The sequence below is a fragment of the Eublepharis macularius genome, chromosome 4 (genome assembly GCF_028583425.1).
Source record: "Eublepharis macularius isolate TG4126 chromosome 4, MPM_Emac_v1.0, whole genome shotgun sequence".
NCBI lineage: Eukaryota > Metazoa > Chordata > Lepidosauria > Squamata > Eublepharidae > Eublepharis > Eublepharis macularius.
This window is the reverse complement of record NC_072793.1, coordinates 121,775,566-121,794,859: the sequence shown is the minus strand read 5'-3', so window position 1 is coordinate 121,794,859 and position 19,294 is coordinate 121,775,566. Positions and strand designations below refer to the sequence as shown.

The 19,294-nt window shown below is 42.3% G+C and overlaps 1 protein-coding gene across 1 annotated transcript in view; it reads left to right on the top strand.

Annotated features, from left to right (window-relative positions):
* Window positions 1-5,796, top strand: part of ABTB1 (ankyrin repeat and BTB domain containing 1) — a 35,360-nt gene extending 29,564 nt beyond the window's left edge. Inside the window, exon 12 of the mRNA XM_054977680.1 lies at window positions 2,142-5,796. Within this exon, the coding sequence (XP_054833655.1) occupies window positions 2,142-2,348 (207 nt within the window). The 3' untranslated portion in view covers window positions 2,349-5,796. The remainder of the gene's footprint in view (window positions 1-2,141) is intronic.
* The last annotated feature ends 13,498 nt before the right edge of the window (window positions 5,797-19,294 follow it).

The following is a 19,294-nucleotide window of genomic DNA, read 5'->3' as shown; positions in this document are numbered from 1 at the left end:
TAGGGCTGTTGTAGTTGAGTAGAGGGGCATGTCCTCCCATTTCCTCAAGAGCAGGTGTAGCTTAGTGATTAAGCGGGGCAGGGGGCAGCAGTTTGTCTTGGCCACAGACTTGATAGCTGACTTCAGGCAAGTCACAGTTCTCCCAGCCTCTCCCAACCTTCCATTGTAACATGTCAATACTTTTCACCCTACCTGACACGGTTTTACTACTGAAAGAACGTATGCATATCGAACACTTACAATGTTCTCTCTAAATGAGAAAGCAGAGCGGGTCTAGCTCAGAGGCCCCAGGAGGCTCGTCCCCCCGCCTTTTCCCCTGCTTGCCAGGTAAGCGGGGGTGGGGGTGGAGGATGGGAACAGGGGATCCCCCACTCCCAGACTGGCATTTTGGGAGGATTCTTCATATGTACTACTAATCTTCATACCACAGCAACAAATTCAGTCCATTTTTACCATATAGTAAATGATAATACAGTAAACCTCTGTGAAGAAACTTTCTAGCCTAGTTTCTTCAATAAAGGGCAAACGGTTGTTGTTGTTGTTGTTGTTGTTGCTGTACATTGTTGTTGTTGTTGTTATTGCTGTATCTTACTTGATTAAAAACCCTGGCAGTGAGAACCAGCTTAAAATCTTGTAGTGTAGTGTGTGAATTACACGCAGACTTAAGTCACCTCTGGAGTACACATACCCAGTGATTTTAACCCCAGAATTATTTTATGCTATTCTCTATGTTGCATAAGGATTTATAGGTGTACTTAATGGCACTAACTAAATTGATAGAGAAATTAATCCCAAATTGTGATGCTTTAAAAGGGCTGGCGATATTAAAATAGACTCATACCATTGGAGAATAGTCTGTTCCTCTCCATTCCATTCCGCAGTCGGCCAGCTGCAGTATGGACAGAACCACGTGGCAGGTACGCTCTTGCTTCTGCTAAGTGTTTTGGAGCCCAGTCAATTCACTGATTTTTATAAATGGCTCTAATTAGAACTCCCACATGAGCTGCAGCCTTCTTTACTTCACAGGCTTTGAGGAAGGTGTGAAATTCTTCCCTACTTGTGAAAGCATACTAAAGAAAATAATTTCTCAACATTTCCTCTTTTACATATACTTTCTCCTGTCTCCCACCCGCACACTGAAACAAGCTTAAATGTATTGGCTTTTCATGGACTCGAAATTGGTTCTCAGTCACTTCGATCTCTAAAAAAAAATGAGGACTGGCCTCTTAAGCTCACCACTCTTGCAACTTCTGGGAGGCTGTCCTGTTGCCTGTCGATCACACTAGTAGAAGAGAACTTCAGCTTTGGTTGCAGGGGTTGGGGGTGGAATTTAGAAACATGGTTTAACTTGCACAAAAGAACGTTTGTTGTGGCTTTTGGTCGGTCTGATAAGGAGCTCATCCCTCCCCATCCCCACAAGCCCTTTTTCTGTCTGCAAATATTTGTGTTAAAATATCCCCACTTCACAGGGATGCTGAGGCAGGTCTTATGCTTGAGTTGTATCAAAGGTGCATGGCAAGTGAAGTGGTAAAGGCCACAAGCCTTAATCATGTTCTTACCAAGTGGGTGTGGTGGTTTGGCTTGCCTGCCGTGCACATAAAATGGATCTGCAAATTATGGAAGCTTGAAGATGGAGGGGGCAGCTTCTATCTGCACAGTTTAAAAAAGGGGAGGAGAAGGGATAACAGTTCCTGAATGGAATAATCTTCTGTGGCTAATGTGTCCTCAGTTTTTACAGCAAAGTTGCAGCCCAGACCAGAGGCTGTCTTCCAAAGACACATCTGTCGCCTCAAGCAGTTTTTCTGGAGAGGCAGCATACAAACAACCTAATCATTCCTTTTGCCTTCCTGTTCCTTGTGAGCCAGAGTCAAACTAGGCTCTTGTGGTAAAGATGGCCTTTTATGTAGCATATTGTACTCACCGATAATTCTTTCCTCTGTTCTGGAATGTAATAGTATACTTTCAGTGTGCAGTGTTTGGTATTTTGTGCCCACCTGGTTCAGAACTGTGCAGTGTGAATCAGAATTCTTTCCACTGCTGTGGTAGTTTACAGTGTAAATGAAAACAGGATGCTGGTAAGAGGTGCTTCTGTGTGCAAGTCTGCTTTTTTCCTTACGGCATCTCATGTCTCTTTACCTCAGCTAGTGGAGCTTGAGGAGTTTGCGGTGGCGGTGAAGGAGAATGCCGAGGCAGTGGAGGAACGGCAAGAGACTGACTCCATTCCCCTTATTGATGATATCCGTTTCCACATAACCAGCAATGTGCAAACCTACAGTGCCATTGAAGAAGCCAACCAGAAACTGGAAGCCCTGGATGATCTTCTGGCCACCATAGGGCTTGAATGTTAATCTGGGCCACCTCTTTGTGGGACTTCATGGTGGATCAACGCGCAGTTTCACTCTCCAGATTGTTCATATTCCCCCCCTCCCTCGTGTGCATGCGTGCACATCCACCCCACCCAGATTTCTAGCTCTGCTGTCTTCTATGCATGGCGTCCATTTCAAATTTATCAGTATCCTAAAATTGCATGTTGGCTCATTTTTTTCCTTTTCCCACGAACCAAGTCTCAAGGAGCAGCCGGCGTTACATATACTGCTGCTTAGACATGACAGCGCTGATTGGTGATTAGCAAGCCCAACTTAATGAACGTAGTGTTTGGCAAACGTTGATTCTGCCAAGTGTTACAGGCTGGCAATACCTGTTGAAAATTGGTGCTGCCTGCAGAGCTTTGACACAATTGCTTCCTGTGTGGAAATTAAAGCAGATGACATTCAAGGCAGTCAGGAATAAATCAGCCTGTATTTCATGGTCCATATTTTACAGGCTAAGCAGGGAAATGGATGCTTTTACAGGGCCATAGGGAGGTTGCTATTGAGTGGTGGTAGCTATGCTTGCTGCCTCTTGTCACACACAAATGACTGTCTGCCTCTCTGCTCTGCATCTTTACTTTCTAGATTTGCAAAACGGACTAGGAAGGACCTTGGCTTCCTAACCCAGTTGCCTTATTTTTCAGCAGCCTTCCCCCCCACCCCCACCCCATTATGTTCCACCTGTTGTACCATGTTCCACCCAAATTGCATGGTTTGGGTTTTGTTATTGGGCATGGACACACTTGGCAACTTTTAGTATTACTGCTTTTACAAGAGGAAATCCAATACGGTGTTATATCTGGAACTTTAGTTGTGTAGCCATTCCATTGCAAGCGTAGAGATGCCATTTGTTAGATTTCATTGGACTTGAGACGTTAGAAAATACTTAAGATTATGCTAAAAATCCTGGTATAGGCTGGCTGTGTGTGGTGTGCTTGCAGAATACTTTGGACAGAGCATTTAACACACACACCCCGCAATTACAATGGAAATGGAAACTAACGCTCTATAGATACTGATATTGTGTCTGTTTTGGGGATGTGGTGGGGACTGAGATCAGCTGGCTCCACCCTGTTGCCTTAGCCAAGGGATTGAATTGCACATTTCCACAGGAGCCTGTGTTTGGATCTGTGCATGTTGAGGTCCCTTTCTACATGAATGATATCTAGAGACTAGTGAACACAGCATACCTAAACAGGGCAGCAATATAAGGGCCCTCAGCTAATATTAGTTACAAATTCTCTTTGTTTCCCCTGTGTTAATACACATTAGCCTGTCATGATGATACTGATACTAGGGGGAGGGTCTGCTCTGTGGGCTAAGCTCTGGGTACCCAGAATATAGGGGAGCCAGGAATATAGGGGAGCCAACACGTAGAGTATGCTGTTGCACTGGACTGCATAGTGCCCATTCTGGCCAGACTCCGAACATTTCTCCTCTGTGTCTTTCCTTCCCTTGGCTGAATTCAGGAAAATGTCTGCTTATTACAAAGAATGATTAAGGTGTTTCTGTGATGGCTATTGTAAGTTTAATGGGTTTTTTTTGTAGAAAGTATCTCTTTAAATTTTCTTAGTAAATACTACTTAAACTTTGACAATTCTCTCTTTGGTGAGGGATAAGAAATTTGGAGGTGGGGGGACTATGAGAAATACAAAACAAAGTCTGATACAGAAACTTTACCCGTGGTGGCCAAGATCATGGATGAATTCTGTACCTCGTTATCCTAACATTATGTGCTACTAAAGATGCAGGTTGAGAACCATTTAGGATTATCTTGAATGATGGTTGGTACTGACAGTGGAGGTGTGGCTCTTGCAGACTGATAACTGGACCCTGATTACTTCAGCTTTCCATGCACTGATAGCGTAATTAAGGTTAATAATTAGCTGTTTCACCTCTGTAGTCAAGGCTGTGATGAAATGAAAAGTTTATGCTAGATTTTTTCCTGTGTTTGATGATGCAACAATTCATGCCACCACTGAGATGTGTCGGTAGAACTCAAGTTTTAGCTTATTTCGGCTTTCTCCAGAGGCAAGTATACTGACCATATATGTGATGTCTTTTCTAATTAGGATCTTGTAAAGGCGTTGGGATAATTAAATTCTCTGTGCCTTAGAAAGCACAGAATGTCCCATAGTAAACATAGGTCACTTTAAGTTTCTTTTGAGCCCTCACAAATCTGTGCAATTCACTTTGCTTTCAGAAAACATAACCTAATTTGGAACAGAAAGCCAGGAGGCTTAAGGGTCCAAGCAGCTTTTGACAAGTAAAGCCTTCACCTTAAGAGTGACTTGGAATGTTAGTATTTGTATCTTACATCTTAAGGGGATAGTATTTATTCAAAGAGACGTAGAAAAATTATTCATGCTGAAATAAAAGAAAACTTTCAGCCTGGTAAAGGTGCTATTTTTTCTTCATTTTGTTAAAGGCAACCTTAAAAGTGGTTGGAAGAGCGTGGTGCTCGGATGCTTGAAATCTAGACTGGCCAGGCATACCGTTTTCTTCATTTAATGACTTTTATCATGGTAGCAACTTACAAATGCACCTCTGTGAACAAAAGTACATAATATTAGAAGGAACCTGGATCTTCCTCCTTCTACTGCTCGTTCATTTTGTCGTTTGACCTTCATTTCTGATAGCCATTGAATCTTTTAGTGGTATCTGTTGTGAATTTCTACATAGCAAACAACTAGGTATGTAATCTTCAGAGTTTACACATTGGGGCAAACCCCCCCCCCCCTCCCGGAGAAGCACAAGAAAAGAAGCACCCGAAAGGTCTCCCCTTCCAAGTTTCTAACAGTATAAAAATGAAGTGGGTGTAGTCAATTAGAGAAATGTGAGATGTTGTAGTTGGAGGTTTACCTTTGAAACTACTTCTTTTTAATTGTTGAATCACTAAGAATGTTTTTAACTTTTGGAATAAGAAGTCGGGGCAGTCTTTCATTTCTTCCCCATTAACACGGGTCTGCTCAGACTGTTAGATATGTTGGGTGGATCTGGAACAGGTTATCTTTGTGAATGTGTTTAGTAGCTATATGTCCCTGGGCTCAGACCTTAGGTGAATTGTCCAGCTCCTACAACAGTCTGGTTGCATTTAGTTTCTTGCCGTTTACAGATTTGGAGTAGAGGAAAAATCAGCCATACAACGTACAGTGAAAAACCACCAACAAAATACAAAAGAGAAGAAATTAATGCATTTTCTAATGATATTGAATGTCCTCCTTGGCTATCAGTTTAATTGTATTGCAAGGCAATGTAAAATTATCTTACTGCTTATGGGCTGATTTTGTTTACATTAACTCAGCCCTCTCTTTGATCATAATTTGGAAATAAAGAGAATGTAAAGTCTCTCAGAAGAGCAATATAATATATTGAAAAGCTTAATATATAAGCATGTGTACAGCAATAAAGAATCTATTTCACTATATCTGTTTTTCCCGTGTCTTTTTTGTTCACTTATGATCATAGGAGTGCAGTGAGAGTTACAGGATACCTGTGCTTCATTCCTGCCTGCCACTCCCCCAACCAATAGCTGTGGTTGCAATAATGTGTTTACTGCCAAATGCTGTACAAATGCTTTTTCTCTGCTTATTCCCTCTGACACTTCCAAGTTTTTGTCTTTCAACAGTCATATGGGTAAAGAGCTGAGTGTTTTGCGGTGCCAGTTTTGCTACCACTTAATTCCATGTTTCTGGCAATGATCTTGAGGTAAAACATGCAGTATATCTGTACAGTGTTTATATCATTTCACAGATCTTTTACCTCATGAAATGCAAATACAACTCCAGCTGCTTCTTGGTAGTAACCAGGGAACATACTGAGAGAGAGAGAGGTCTGTGTGTGTGTGTGTGTGTGTGTGTGTGTGTGTGTGTGTGTGTGTGTGTGTGTGTGTGTGTGTGTGTGTGTGTGTGTGTGTGTGTGTGTGTGTGTGTGTGTGTGTGTGTGTGTGTGTGTGTGTGTGTGTGTGTGTGTGTGTGTGTGTGTGTGTGTGTGTGTGTGTGTGTGTGTGTGTGTGTGTGTGTGTGTTTACAAGACATCATGCTTTCTTCTCCCTGCCAGAGGAAACATTTTGGCCTAATACATGGCCAAGTACAGATGGTAAGGGAAGAGTACTGGTGGTATATATATTTTCCAGCACTTATCTATTTTTTATCCATAACTTGCCTAGAATACACGGAGCTCTCTCATTTTATCTTCAAAGCAGCCCAGAGAGGTAGGCCAGGCTGAAAGTGATTTGTCTATGAAAGTGATTTGTCTACACCGGGTTGCATGGCTCTTAGGATTGGAGATTTTAAGCAAGATCTCCTTGCTCCAGGATCAAAATTTGCTCTTATGTATAATTCAAGAAGAATAAATCAACAATGTCAGAACTGTGCCCACTAGTAACAGTAATGTTAATATGGGTGCTATATTGCTGTTAATCAGAGGGTATTGGTTCTGAACATTGTGTTTGTGGAAAGTAACAGCACTAGTGGTAAAAACCCAGGGTGCTAACCCCTTACCTCTAGTAGTATCACATTTCCATAGTATTTTAATTAGACTGTTTCAGGAGCTAACTTCTACCCAAAAAAGCAACAGTAAAATATAATTAATTTAAAAAGAGAGCTTGTTGAATGAAGCCCAAGTGTACAAGCTGAGTAAGACAAGCTTATGGCATTTCTTTATTAACATGAAAATTTGTAAGATGTGTGACCCCTGCCCCTGCACACATACTTCTAAGCATAGTTAGAACACACTGACCTTGGATTTCACTGAAACAAGGTTAATCTGCAAAATCCACGGAAGGTAATAAAAACTGAGCGGGCATATCTTATGTTTCCCTCGTCCATATTTTCAGCACAGGAAGCCCTTTTAAACAAAGATCAGTCTCCTTGATTCTTTGCCTAACTTTTCTAAAACCATCAGAACACCTGAGTAGTTCCAGTTTCAGGCAAAGAGTCTACCTCCCAAGTCAAGGCTGTGAAACTGCTGAGGGAAGTGCTGCTGCCGCCTCTGCTCTCTCCGCTTGACTCGGTAAGCAAGAAGGGGCCCTTCTCTTTCCATGGCTCTCACTCAACGGCTTTACAGGAACAGCATTAAACAAACATGAATAATTAAATAAGCCAGAGATGCCTGCCTGACTTCAGCTGCAAGACTTCAAAAATTGCCTGCAATGCTGCAATTGTTTTGTCTTTTTTTTAAAAGTCAGATCTGTGTGTTCATGTCATGGGTTGTATGAAATAAATGTTTCGGGTGGGAAGCTTCAGAAGAAGAGCAAGATTTGAGTCCAATAGAACCTTAAAGACAAACAATTTCCAGGGGCATGCAGAGTCACCCCGAGCCTCCTGATTCTGGGTGCTGAACACAGCCCCTCCAGCAATCAGGCACGTGGGATGCACTGCCTTTAGTCTGTGAGAATGAAAGCTAAAGCTATACCTTCCCAACACCTTGGCTTTCCAATCTCTGGGTTTGTTCTGGGGTATATTAACACCCAAGTTATGAATTCCAGACTTGTCTTAAAATTATATTTATTAGCTTTAAGGAATGTTGCAAAAGCATAAAGCCCTTGTACACAGGCAACCAATATAAAACAAGAAAACTTTACTGTTGCTGTCTGAAAGTTGCCTGTCTAAAAACTTAAAGAGGTTGCTACCTTAAGCATCTCTGGTTGGCATCTGTTTGTTGTTCAACTTACTCATCTGGTAGAATGCATGCCCCCTCCATGCCTAGTTGGTCTGGCATAGGGACATGATGAGGTGGAAAGAACAGATAAGGTTATTGGGTGAGCTGAGAAGCCATCTTTTCTAGAACTCAGTGCATTACCTGGCAACTCAACAGCCAATCAGGGTCAAGCTGTTAACTAGTATTTCAGCTGAGAACAACTTGGGAGTACAAACAGAGCCTCTCTGAGAACAGTCTTCCAAGGTGGAATCTCTGGAAAACTCACCTGCTCTGCAAGTGTTGTTGATCAGCTTAGCCAGCACATTTTAAAGTTAGGCCAGAGACTGAAAACAGAATTCTGAACCAAAGTCTAACTATCCTTACGAGAACCCTGGTCTTAACTGGCAACTTCCTTTTACCAGGGTATAAGCTTTTGAGAGTCAATTATCTGATGAAGGGAGCTTGACTTGAAAGCTTATACCTTGGAAATGTTGTTCGTCTTTGTGCTACTGGACTTAATCTTGCTCATGAAATAAATGGTCACAACAGGGGGGTTTATATTAGTTTGCCTCACTGGTGCTGGCCTGCACCTCCTAGCTCTGGATCATTTCACAGGGCTCTCCGGCTCGGACCATGGTGGTGGTGACAGGTATGGAGGGTGGAACTGCTCCCGTTTTAGCATTTCCCATGCAAATATTTCCCCATGTGTTCATTTTCAATATTTTTGTAAAATTCAACCCTTTTATTGATACAAAATTAGAAGCTTCTGTGGAAAATAAAAAAGGGAAGGTGCTGTGATGTCACCGATGATGTCACTAGTATTCTCAATTAAAAATGCTGATTATTTAAGCATGTGCAGAACAAAATAAACAGACTCCACTACTGTAAAAAGGCAAAAGGAGGGTAGATGTGCAGAAAAACTGTACCCAAATCAATTCCAAAGTTTGGGGATCAACTACTAAGAAAATCAGGAATAAGTAGAGTGTACAGAAAAGCCTAGGCTGAAGTAATAGTTTTAGTTTAAGGGGAGAAACTTTGGTGTCAGCTAAACATGTTTCCCCCTGTAGTTGTGGCAATATGAATGGAAGTTTTTAGAAATCTGAGGCAGAGTTTACCACTCAAAGGTGAGAAACTGAGACCAAGTAAAAAACTTACACTTCACAGCACAATGCCAGTGACGTGACAAGGGTCAAGAAGATACTTTTCTTTCATGTAGGATCAGTATCCAGGGGCACCTTAGAGACCAAGAAGATTTTCAGGGTATAAGATTTTAAGAGTCAAAGCTCCCTTCTTCAGACTGGTCCAAGATCTCTGAGTTAGCTTAATGGTAGTGCGTAAATTTGAACTGAGTTTCCTTGGTCCCTGTCCAAAATTAACCACTACTTTGCCTTGGATTACATAGCTGCATTCACAGTTGAGATCTCGGGGTGGGGTGGAGGTCTTATGATCCATCCTGACAATAATAAGTGGCATCTTCTATTTCATTACTGAGCCTCCAGCAGAGTGAAATCTGATCAGCTTCTAAACTGATCCACATGCGATCAATGCCACTGATGGCAGACAGCCATGTAGTTCAGATTTTTTTTTCTGCCAACAGTTTTTCATTTTGTGATGTGGAGAAAAATTGCCTATTTATTGTGAGCTGCTTCACACAACCATCTCATAACGGTTTAAAGTAATTTTACAAAGCCGGTGTAACATGACCTCTGCAATGTATACATACAGTTCTCATGCTGAGATACAGCAAATAAAACACCCAATTCATTTTGCCTGGAGTATACTCAATTTTGATTTTACCTTTCAAAACCTTTGGTTGCCAGAATACCTGGTAAACTTGAGTTATTTACCTCACTTGGGTTTGTTTTCACAAGAGAAACTGCTATGTCAGGTCTCAACAAGGGTAACTCCTCAGATGGAGGGAATACTGGAGAGCGGCTATCGGTGGGAACAGGCAATGCTGAACAAGGTGGACCAAGGTTCTGACTCTGCATAAAGGCAGTTTCTTGTGTTCATGTGGCCTCCTGGGCTGAACTTGTAAATTTTTTGGACTTCTTAAAAAACAACAACACCCTAATCATGAAGCAAATGTTTGGGAGGGCTACTTCACCAGTTTTTCTGTACCTACTCTCTGGTAACTCCTAGGGGTTATAAGTTTTTATTAGAAAACTTTTATGTAGAAGGCCAATAATAAGGGTGAAAGCCTTTTGGCTTCCTGAGCATATTCATGCTGTGTCCCTGCTATAACTTATGAATCTATTGATTGTCATTCTTTCTTCATCAGGACCAACACCTGTTTCTTTTTCTCTCCCACACCCAAACACATCCTGCCAACCTTTTCCTGATTCCAAATTTTGCAGTTAGATTGGATATAAAAACAAAGTACAAAGTCCTAACTTATATGACGTTACCTGATTTTTTCCAGAATGTAATATTTTTTTAAGCAAAAGTGGTTTGTTCTGGATTAAATAACCCTGATTATATTTAAAGTAGTTCTGTCTTTTTAAATTTTACAGTCCACTTCCTTCTCCTCACTTACATTTTTTTTGGTCATTTTAATCCCTTTGGAGGTAGAGGGAATAATAGATTTAACTCAGTTCAAATTAAGTGGTTCTCATTGTCAAATGTATTTAAATTGAGCATCAGTACCTCAAGATTTTGGGCTTTTGTCCCTTTAGGATTGCTGGAGTTCTTCCAAATGCTCAAGAGGATCCACTGTCCAATTTAGCTTTGCTAGGACCTGAAACAAAGCTAGTGACTTCATAATTAACATTTCATAAAGGCACAGTTTTAGCTCTATAGCCTCATTTAGTTGTTGGGTTGCCTTAAATTATGATCAACTAATGCAATAATTGCAGTTTATATGCAAAGTAGCTTTTCTAAGATTCAGTATGGCAGGAATGTTCCACATTGGTGGGTGGAGGAGGAGAGCAGGATGGGATTTCCTTCTGCTTTCTCCCTTGGCTCCCACCCCCTTTCCCTGCTCTCTCTGTCTCGGGGATCTGTTTCTTTACTGCAAGCTGCTGTTTTCCTCAGCTGGAATCCCTGTCAAGAGTGACGGGATAGTTCATGTCCTCCACTGCTATCCAAAGCAGGGTCACACCCTTTTGATTCTTTTGAAGTCAAAGGGCTTAGCTGCCAACCGTGCTCACTTTTTTAAAAAGGTAGTGATTTTTCCAATCACTGCTTTAAAAAGGCTGCAGAAAGGATTTTCTTGAGCTCCTGTGCTGGCATTTTTAATTGGCCAAATGCTTCTCTCAAAGGGTATTGGTGTACACCTTAACATCTAGTTTGGTCCAAAGATCAGCTTCCCTGGAGAAAAGGGCAGCTTCAGGGGGTGGGCTCTATGGTATCACGTCTGAGTTCCCTCCCTCAACTCTGTCTTCCTTGGGCACAACCCTCAAAACTCACATGTATTCCCCAAGCCAAAGTTGACAATCCTAGAACTATCATCAGATGCTCTTCTCCGGGTTCATCATATGCTCTGCTCTGGGTTCCCTTGTTTTCAAAGGTTAGGTGGGTGGGTTAGGTTTTTTTTCTATGATGGTACTAGAGTTGCCCGGCAACTGGTCAAAGATGGGGGAGCTGGGACTTCCAGATTGCCAGGGAGCGCAATCTGCTTTTCAGCACAATGATGTCACATCCAGTGTGACCCAGAAGTGACTGTGAGGGCCAAGCTACAAGTGACGGATGACACTTGCCTGGCAAGTGAACAGACTCATGTGTATTCCTCCCTGTTCACTTGCCGTTCACTTGCTCTCCACTTGATCAAGGCAAGTGTCATCCGTCACTTGTAGCTTGGCTCTGAGAATGCCAGTCATCCCCCCCCCCCGCTTCTTGTTGGGTGTTTCTTCCTGCTGCCCAAATGAATGGCAGCAGGCAATGTGAGCTGGCAGCAGGAGATTCCTCCACTCCAAATGGAAAAATAGTAAGCCTAGGTGGTGCAATATTTATGGAATTCTTTCCCCAGAGATATTTACCCTTACCAGCTGAAACTTCTAAAAATTCTCTCCAGGCATTTGTTGATTAAATTGTTAATGCAGTCTGCCAATATCTTTTACTACATGCTGATTTATTTTCAGTTGCTATGCCATTTTAGTTTATTTTTAATTGTGTTTATGCCCTATCTTCATTTTTGTTACTCCTGGCTTCTATATTTGCAAAGGGAGAGTACTTTAAGTCCTGTTTTCCATCTTTTTGTTACAAGCTATAGATTGCTTCCACTGTTCCATGAAGTATTTATTCTCTCTCTCTCTCTCTCTCTCTCTCTCTCTCTCTCTCTCTCTCTCTCTCTCTCTCTCTCAAAGTTGGTTTCAGAACATCTATCCTGAAGAAGTGCCCAGAGGAATTTGAAAGCCTATTTATTATTTTGGTACATCTACGTTGATCCTCTTAAAAAGGTTTTCAGTTACTGCTGTTTTTGAACAGAAAGAGCCTGTCTGGCAGAGGAATCTCTGTCTCTTATGTGTAATATTATAGTATATTGATAATGCTGGGCAGTAGAGTGAGGTTTAACACTTTTGGCTTATACCTGTAGTAAGTGGGAGTAGGAGTGTTGTGTGAACGGGCATGAAAGGAAGCTGCTATTCTCTTTCCAGCCTCTGACCCCAGCCGCTATGAAAAACCTGGTGTGGCAGGCAGATGTCCCACAAGACTGTCTGCTGGAGAGAACTCCCAGGGAGCTGCATGATAAACAGCTGCCAGGCGGGAATGACTGTTTTGCTACAGCTCTGAGAAAGCATCATCTGGCTGTATGTCCTCCTGGCAACCTTGAGCAATCCTGTTTCACACTCCATCCCACTCTCTCAAGTAGCTCTTTAAAAAGAAAATAAAAGAAAATGTGGAATCAGAAAGCCACAAAAAGAAGCTTGTCTCTCCTCCCCCTTAAGCCATTCCCTCTGCCTTCCTGGGGATTATGTACTGCTGCCTGGTTCTGGAATGTGGCAAAGCTCTGCATATCAATGACCTGACCCCTCTAAAAGCCTTGCCTTTTTCCTGCTTCAGGGATTCCTGTGGGCAGCCTTGAGCTCCACACTAGCGCACTTGCAGGTGTCACTCACCTACTAAGGCAAGGCTTGACTCTAGTGCCAAAGGTCTGTGCCCCCCAACTGAATTATATTAGAATAAAAGTGGCACCTTGGGAAGCCATTGGCCCTGGAGAAAATTGCAAATTTGTTTATCGCATGATTGCTGTTTTAATTGGAATCTAAAATGGATGTGGAAATAATTAAGCAGCTTGGGTCTTTTTCATTCTTTCCAACAAAAGATCTCCACTTCAGCTCAGAACATAAAGGACTGGAAATGCATGGCTTCAGTTGTTCTATAGTCCTCCCTTCTGCTCCACCTGCAACCACAGGCACTTCAGGGAGCTCATCTTGAAACTTGTGGAGTACACAGGTTGGTGTGCTGTGGATATTTAGCATTCATTCAGAGGCATGTTAACAATGTCCCTTTGGTCTGCACTTTCAGAATACATCTGTTTCAGTAAAGTGTGGCAAGCGACAGACAAAGAAGCCACCTGTGCCAGCACGAGGGCGAGGAAATGTATTTATCCAGCTGGGTGACCATCTTTGTAATTAACTAAAAGGCTATGCACCTTTTAAGACATCCATAATGAACTGAAATAAAGCATTGGATGCTTTTTGCAGCATGGGAATAATGGCTCCTGCCAAGCAGCTGCTAAAGGCACATGGCTTGTGTCTACACAAAGGCTGGCACTCCGTGGCCTCTGCTTTTAGTGATGTTATTGCCTGAGTTGACTGAAGTTGAATTTCATGAAGATGGAGGTCCAGTACTTAGATTGTGGGCCTTGGGCCTTGGGGATCCAGCTCCTGGTTTTCGATGGGACGCCGCTTGTGCCTGCTCCGGCAGTCAGGACTCTGGGAGTGACGTTGGATACCTCCTTATCAATGGAAGCCCAGGTCACAACAGTGGCCTGATCTGTTTTCTTTCATCTTCAGCAGGTCAGGCAACTGGCCCCTACCTTTCAGCCCGTGGTCTAATGACAGTGGTCCATGCAATGGTCTCCTCCAGGTTGGACTACTGTAACTCACTTTATGAAGGGCTTCCCTTGGGACTGAACTAGACAGGGACCAGCATACCTGTGGAACTGCCTCTCACCGTATGTACCCCAGAGAACACTTAGATCAACTGATAAATGCTTATTGGTGGTCCCTGGCCCAGGGAGGCTAGACTGGCCTCGACCAGAGCCAAGGCCTTGTCAGTTGTGGCTGCAACCTGGTGGAATTCTCTGTTGGTAGATGCATGGGCCCGCTAAGATCTTTTATCCTTTCAGCTGGACTGCAAGACTGAGTTGTTTCACCAGGCATATGGTTGAGGCCAGACCTGTATCCATCTTGGAGCCTCCCTACTGGTGGTGGTGGTGGTGGTGGTATGGTTATCTTGGCCCCTCACACAAATTGTACTGGGGGCAGAAGGATAGCTCCCTCTCTCCCCCCATGCACTGTTGTCAGTGGTGGGCTATTGGAACTATGTTTTTATGGAAAGTGATCTAGCTGTTGTTTTACTGTAATTTTAAAATGTATTGAAACTGTTGTAACCTGCCCTGAGGCCGCTTGCAGGGAGGGTTATGAAATGAAATGAATACATCAGGTATTGCTGGTCTTTCTTTGATCAATGGAGTCTTGGCACCTTTTTGTGTTACTTTGATACAATACTGCTTAAATTGAGGGAGAACTATTGGGATTCCCTTCGAAGCCCTGCCCATAGGGGCAGTTCTTTAATGTGGAGTTGTACCCTGAAGCCTTCCAGCAATTCTTGCAACTCCTACTGAGTATGCAGGGAGAGATGTCATGGCTAGAGTGAGCAGAAGGGAGCAAGATGGTGAATGTGTGTCCAGAAGCCTCGTTTTCTCTGGGGACAACAGAAACATAATGCTTTCAATTGCATCAGTTGCATTTGACTGCTGTGTTGCCAAAGTTGACCATGAGCAATTACTCTTCATTGCCACTGAAACAGGGCTTGGGGTTACAACTGGCATATTTAGCACCACAGACAATGAACTCTCTGGAGTTCTCTTTGTTGTAAATATAGGAGTAATAGAAGACCATACAAAACCTTTGCTACTGTGCCTCCCTCTTCACCATTGCATGTCATTGAATTTTTTTTATCCTTCCCCTCTTTCAAGGAGCTCAGGGTGCTGTATATAGGCCTCCCTTTTCCATTTTGTATATTTAAAAAAATATATTACAGTATTTTTTCACTACTGCATCTTTGCATCTTTTTTGGTGTGTTTTCTTGTATCTTTAAGGTATAAGCTGTGTGTGACCAATTTCTTTTTTAAAAATTATGTAACATTCCAGTTTCCAATCCTCCAGGCAATTAGGTTGAAGTGTTTAAATGCACTGATCCTTCCAGTCTCCATGGTCTTTCCCTTGACCTTGGGGGAATGTGTTGTGAAGATACAATGTTGGATTCATGTATTCTTTCTTAGGGTATTTCTATGTAACTCATATTATAATTAGCTAAATAACAGAGGCAGGAAAATAGAGGGTGTGCAGGAAGAGTGTAATGGAATGCACCCTATGATATTTCGTTGTGAATGCTAAAAACAGTCTCCTTAAACCAGGAGAAACTAGTTGGCTAGGGTGAGAGGCATTATAGAGATTCTAGGACAGATTGCAGACACCCAGGTGGTGTGGGTTATAGTTTGGCTGCTTGAAGGACAGCAAAGCAAAAATAGTATTCTGTGCTTTCACTATTTTTATTATATTTTTTTCTGAATTTTAAATAACTATGGAAAACATTTTTAAAATTCTACAAATATATCCAGGGCCAAAGCAGCAGCAAAGCAACATCAGAGCGGATGGGTTCAAAGGTTCACTCTAAAATTCTACCATTCTTGCCGTTTAGATACCTACAGCTGTGCTGCCAGAAGCTACGAATTTGAAAAATGTATTCTGCCTTGTGCTGGTACCTAAAGATTTGCTGCTATTTTCTATAATATTTTCACAATGATTCCTTTCTGGTTATCTAAATGGGCAGTCTGTGTTTTTTAGTATTGACCAGTAGATCAAATGTGAGGATTTTTATTTATTTAATTTATACTCTGCCTTTTCTAAAGCGGTTGACATCATTCTTCTTGCCTCTATTTTATCCTCACATCAACCCTGTGAGATAGGTTAGCTGAGAGCGCATGACTGGCCCAAGGTCACCCAGTGAGCTTCCATGGCAGAGTGGGGATTTGAACCAGGGTTTCCCAGATCCAGCACTCTGAGCACTACACTACACTGATTCTCCAGTGGCTCTGAGCACTACACTACACTGGTTCTCCAGTGGCGTTGTATATAAAATCAGTACACAAAGGTCAAGATGGTAGGGCTTGGCTCAAACACTATCATCTTAGGAGGAATATTCATAAGGGCCTCCATTTCCCCACAGCAGAGTTTTTCACTCTAGTGTACTCTTCCTAGTTATTCTTATTGTGGTTTTCTTCTGCTAAAATTGAGACTGGTCATCCTACACTCTCCATTCAACAGGGGAATAGCGAGCGCCTCCTGTGGTCACTGACTTTCCTATCCCATGACCATGAAACAATTGTTCTCTGGGGTTGCTTACCTGTGTCTTATAATTCTCACCAACCTGCTGCTCAGAACAGCAGGAAGTTCTGGGAAGGAACTTTTCCTTGACTCTGCTGCCCAAATCAGCAAGGAAGTATCCTGGGACAAAATTTTATGATCCATGTACTGATTTGGATTCAGAGGAGCATTATCCTGGTATGCTGCTTCTGGGAGACAGGAACAGCATGGGGTGGGGTGGGGTTGGGCTGCAGCAGAAGAAGGGAAGTGAGCAAGTGGCACTCTGCTGGACCTAAGCCCAACATAAGAAAAGTTCAAGATTGGGGCAATTAAGTTTGAGGCTTTACATTTTATTTTAATAAAATGGTTATACGACTATGAATGGTGAGTGTAGAATAAATTTTTAAATATGACTCTTTCTCTCTTGTAATATCCCATCACCTGGTCATCCAATTAAATTGATCAGTGGTGGCTGCCGTATAACAAAAAGGACAATAGTCCTCTCAAAATGCCATACAGAATTCATCTCCATACAATGATAATGATGGCTATGAGTTTAGATGCCTTTTTAAAAAAGGATTAGGCAAATTCATGGAGGGGAGGACATTCAATGGCTATTAGTTATGACAGCTAAAAATCAAACTTTTATGTTCAGATGCAAGTACCAGATGTTGGAGGGAAAAACAGCAGGAGGTAGCTGCTATTATGATTTTTCATAGCCTGAACTTTAGCTTCTCTGCCAGCTGGCCAGCTACTGTTGGGGGAACAGTTTTGGACTACATAGACCTCTGGCCTGTCTTAGTGAGGCAGTAGTTATTCATATGAACAAAAGTATAATGTTGTTGGAATTCATAAAAATCCTGGGTATCTAACCAAGAGTAGGTGGAATTTTTACACAGCCAAGCTTAGTATTTCTCTGCTTCTTGTCCACAGAGTTCACTGATGTCACAAGGAGGATCACATGATGACTTATCCATAATTTATTTCCTACCAGTGATACATAGAACAATTTTACTTCTGTGGTGGTCACTGAACTAGAGTTGAAAATTAAGCAGAGATGAAAAGTGGACGCAAAAATTAAGTGGACACTCAGGGAAGTGAGAAGCTGGGCTTAGTTCTACTTTAGCAAGCATGTGGCACTGGTGAGCAGACCTTAAAGTGAGTCAAAAAGCCTTTGTGATCTGACAAGATCTGATCATGCCATCCTCCTTTGTATACCATATATACTGAAACAGATCGGTCAGGTTGTAAGCCACTACACTCAGAGTTCTAGTTGAGTGCAATAAAAAAAATGCTTCTTTACCCATTTCAGTTTGCATCTGCCAGAGGCTAATGTAAATTTTGGGTTCCATGCTTTTCAACTGCTGATCTTGCATTTTTTTAAAGTTGCAAAACTGGATAGTATGTGTGTTATGTGCCATCAAGTCACCTCTGACCTATGGCGACCCTATGAATGAAAGACCTTCAGAATGTCCTATCATTAACAGACTTGCTCAGATCCTGCAAACTGGAGGATGTGGCTTCTTTTATTGAGTCAAGCCATCTTGTTTTAGGTCTTCCTCTTTTCCTACCACCTTCCACTTTTCCTAGCATTATTGACTTTTCCAGAGAATCTTATCTTCTCATGATGTGACCAAAGTACAATAGCCTCAGTCATTTTAGCTTCCAGGGAGAATTCAGGCTTGCTGGATCGGGGGAATGCTGTAGAGTGCTCTTGACTTCAGTAAGGCTTTTGCTAAGGTTCCACATAATATCCTTGTTGACAAGTTGGTTTGGATCCTATTACTGTTAGGTGGATCTGTAATTGTTTGACAGATTGCACCCAAAGAGTGCTAGTTAATGGTTTCTCATCCTCTTGGAGAAGAGTAACAAGTGGAATACCTCAGGGGATCGGTCCTGGGACCTGTTCTGTTCAAAATTTTTGCAAATTATGTGGATGAAGGAATAGAGGGAATGTTTATTAAATTTGCAGATGATACTAAATTAGGAGGGGTAGCAAATATGGTAGAAGACAGAGTCAGGGTACAGGATGATCTTGACAGGCTGGAAAACTGGGCTAAAACAAATGAAGTGAATTTCACGAGAGATAAATGCAAAGTTCTGTGTTTAGGTAAGAAAAATCAAAGGCATAATTATAGGCTGGGGGAGACTTGGCTTGGCAGTAGCATGTGTGAAAAGGATCTAGGGGTCTTAGTAGACCGTACCCTGAACATGAATCAGCAGTGTGATGTAGTAGCTAAAAAGGCAACTGTGATTTTGGGCTGTATCAACAGTAGCATAGTGTCCAGATCACGAGAAGTGATGGTATTGCTCTGCTCTGGTTAGACCTCACCTAGTGTATTGTGTTCAGTTTTGGACACTGCAATTTCAGAAGGATATAGACAAGCTGGAACATGTCCAGAGGAGGGCAACGAAGATGGTGAGGGGTCTGGAGACCAAGCCCTATGAGGAAAGGTTGGAGGAGCTCGGACTGTTTAGCCTGGAGAGGAGACAACAGGAAGGTGATATAGTAACCATCTTCAAGTACTTGAAGGGCTGTCATATAGAATATGGGGCAGAGTTGTTTTCCACTGCCACAGAAGGTTGGACCAGAACCAACGGCTTGAAATTAAAAGAGTTTTTGGCTAAACATTAGGAAGAACTTCCTAACTGTTAGAGCAGTCCTTCAGTGGAACAGGCTTCCTCGGGAGGTGGTGGGCTCTCCTTCTTTGGAGGTTTTTAAGCAGAGCCTGGATGGCCATTTGACAGCAA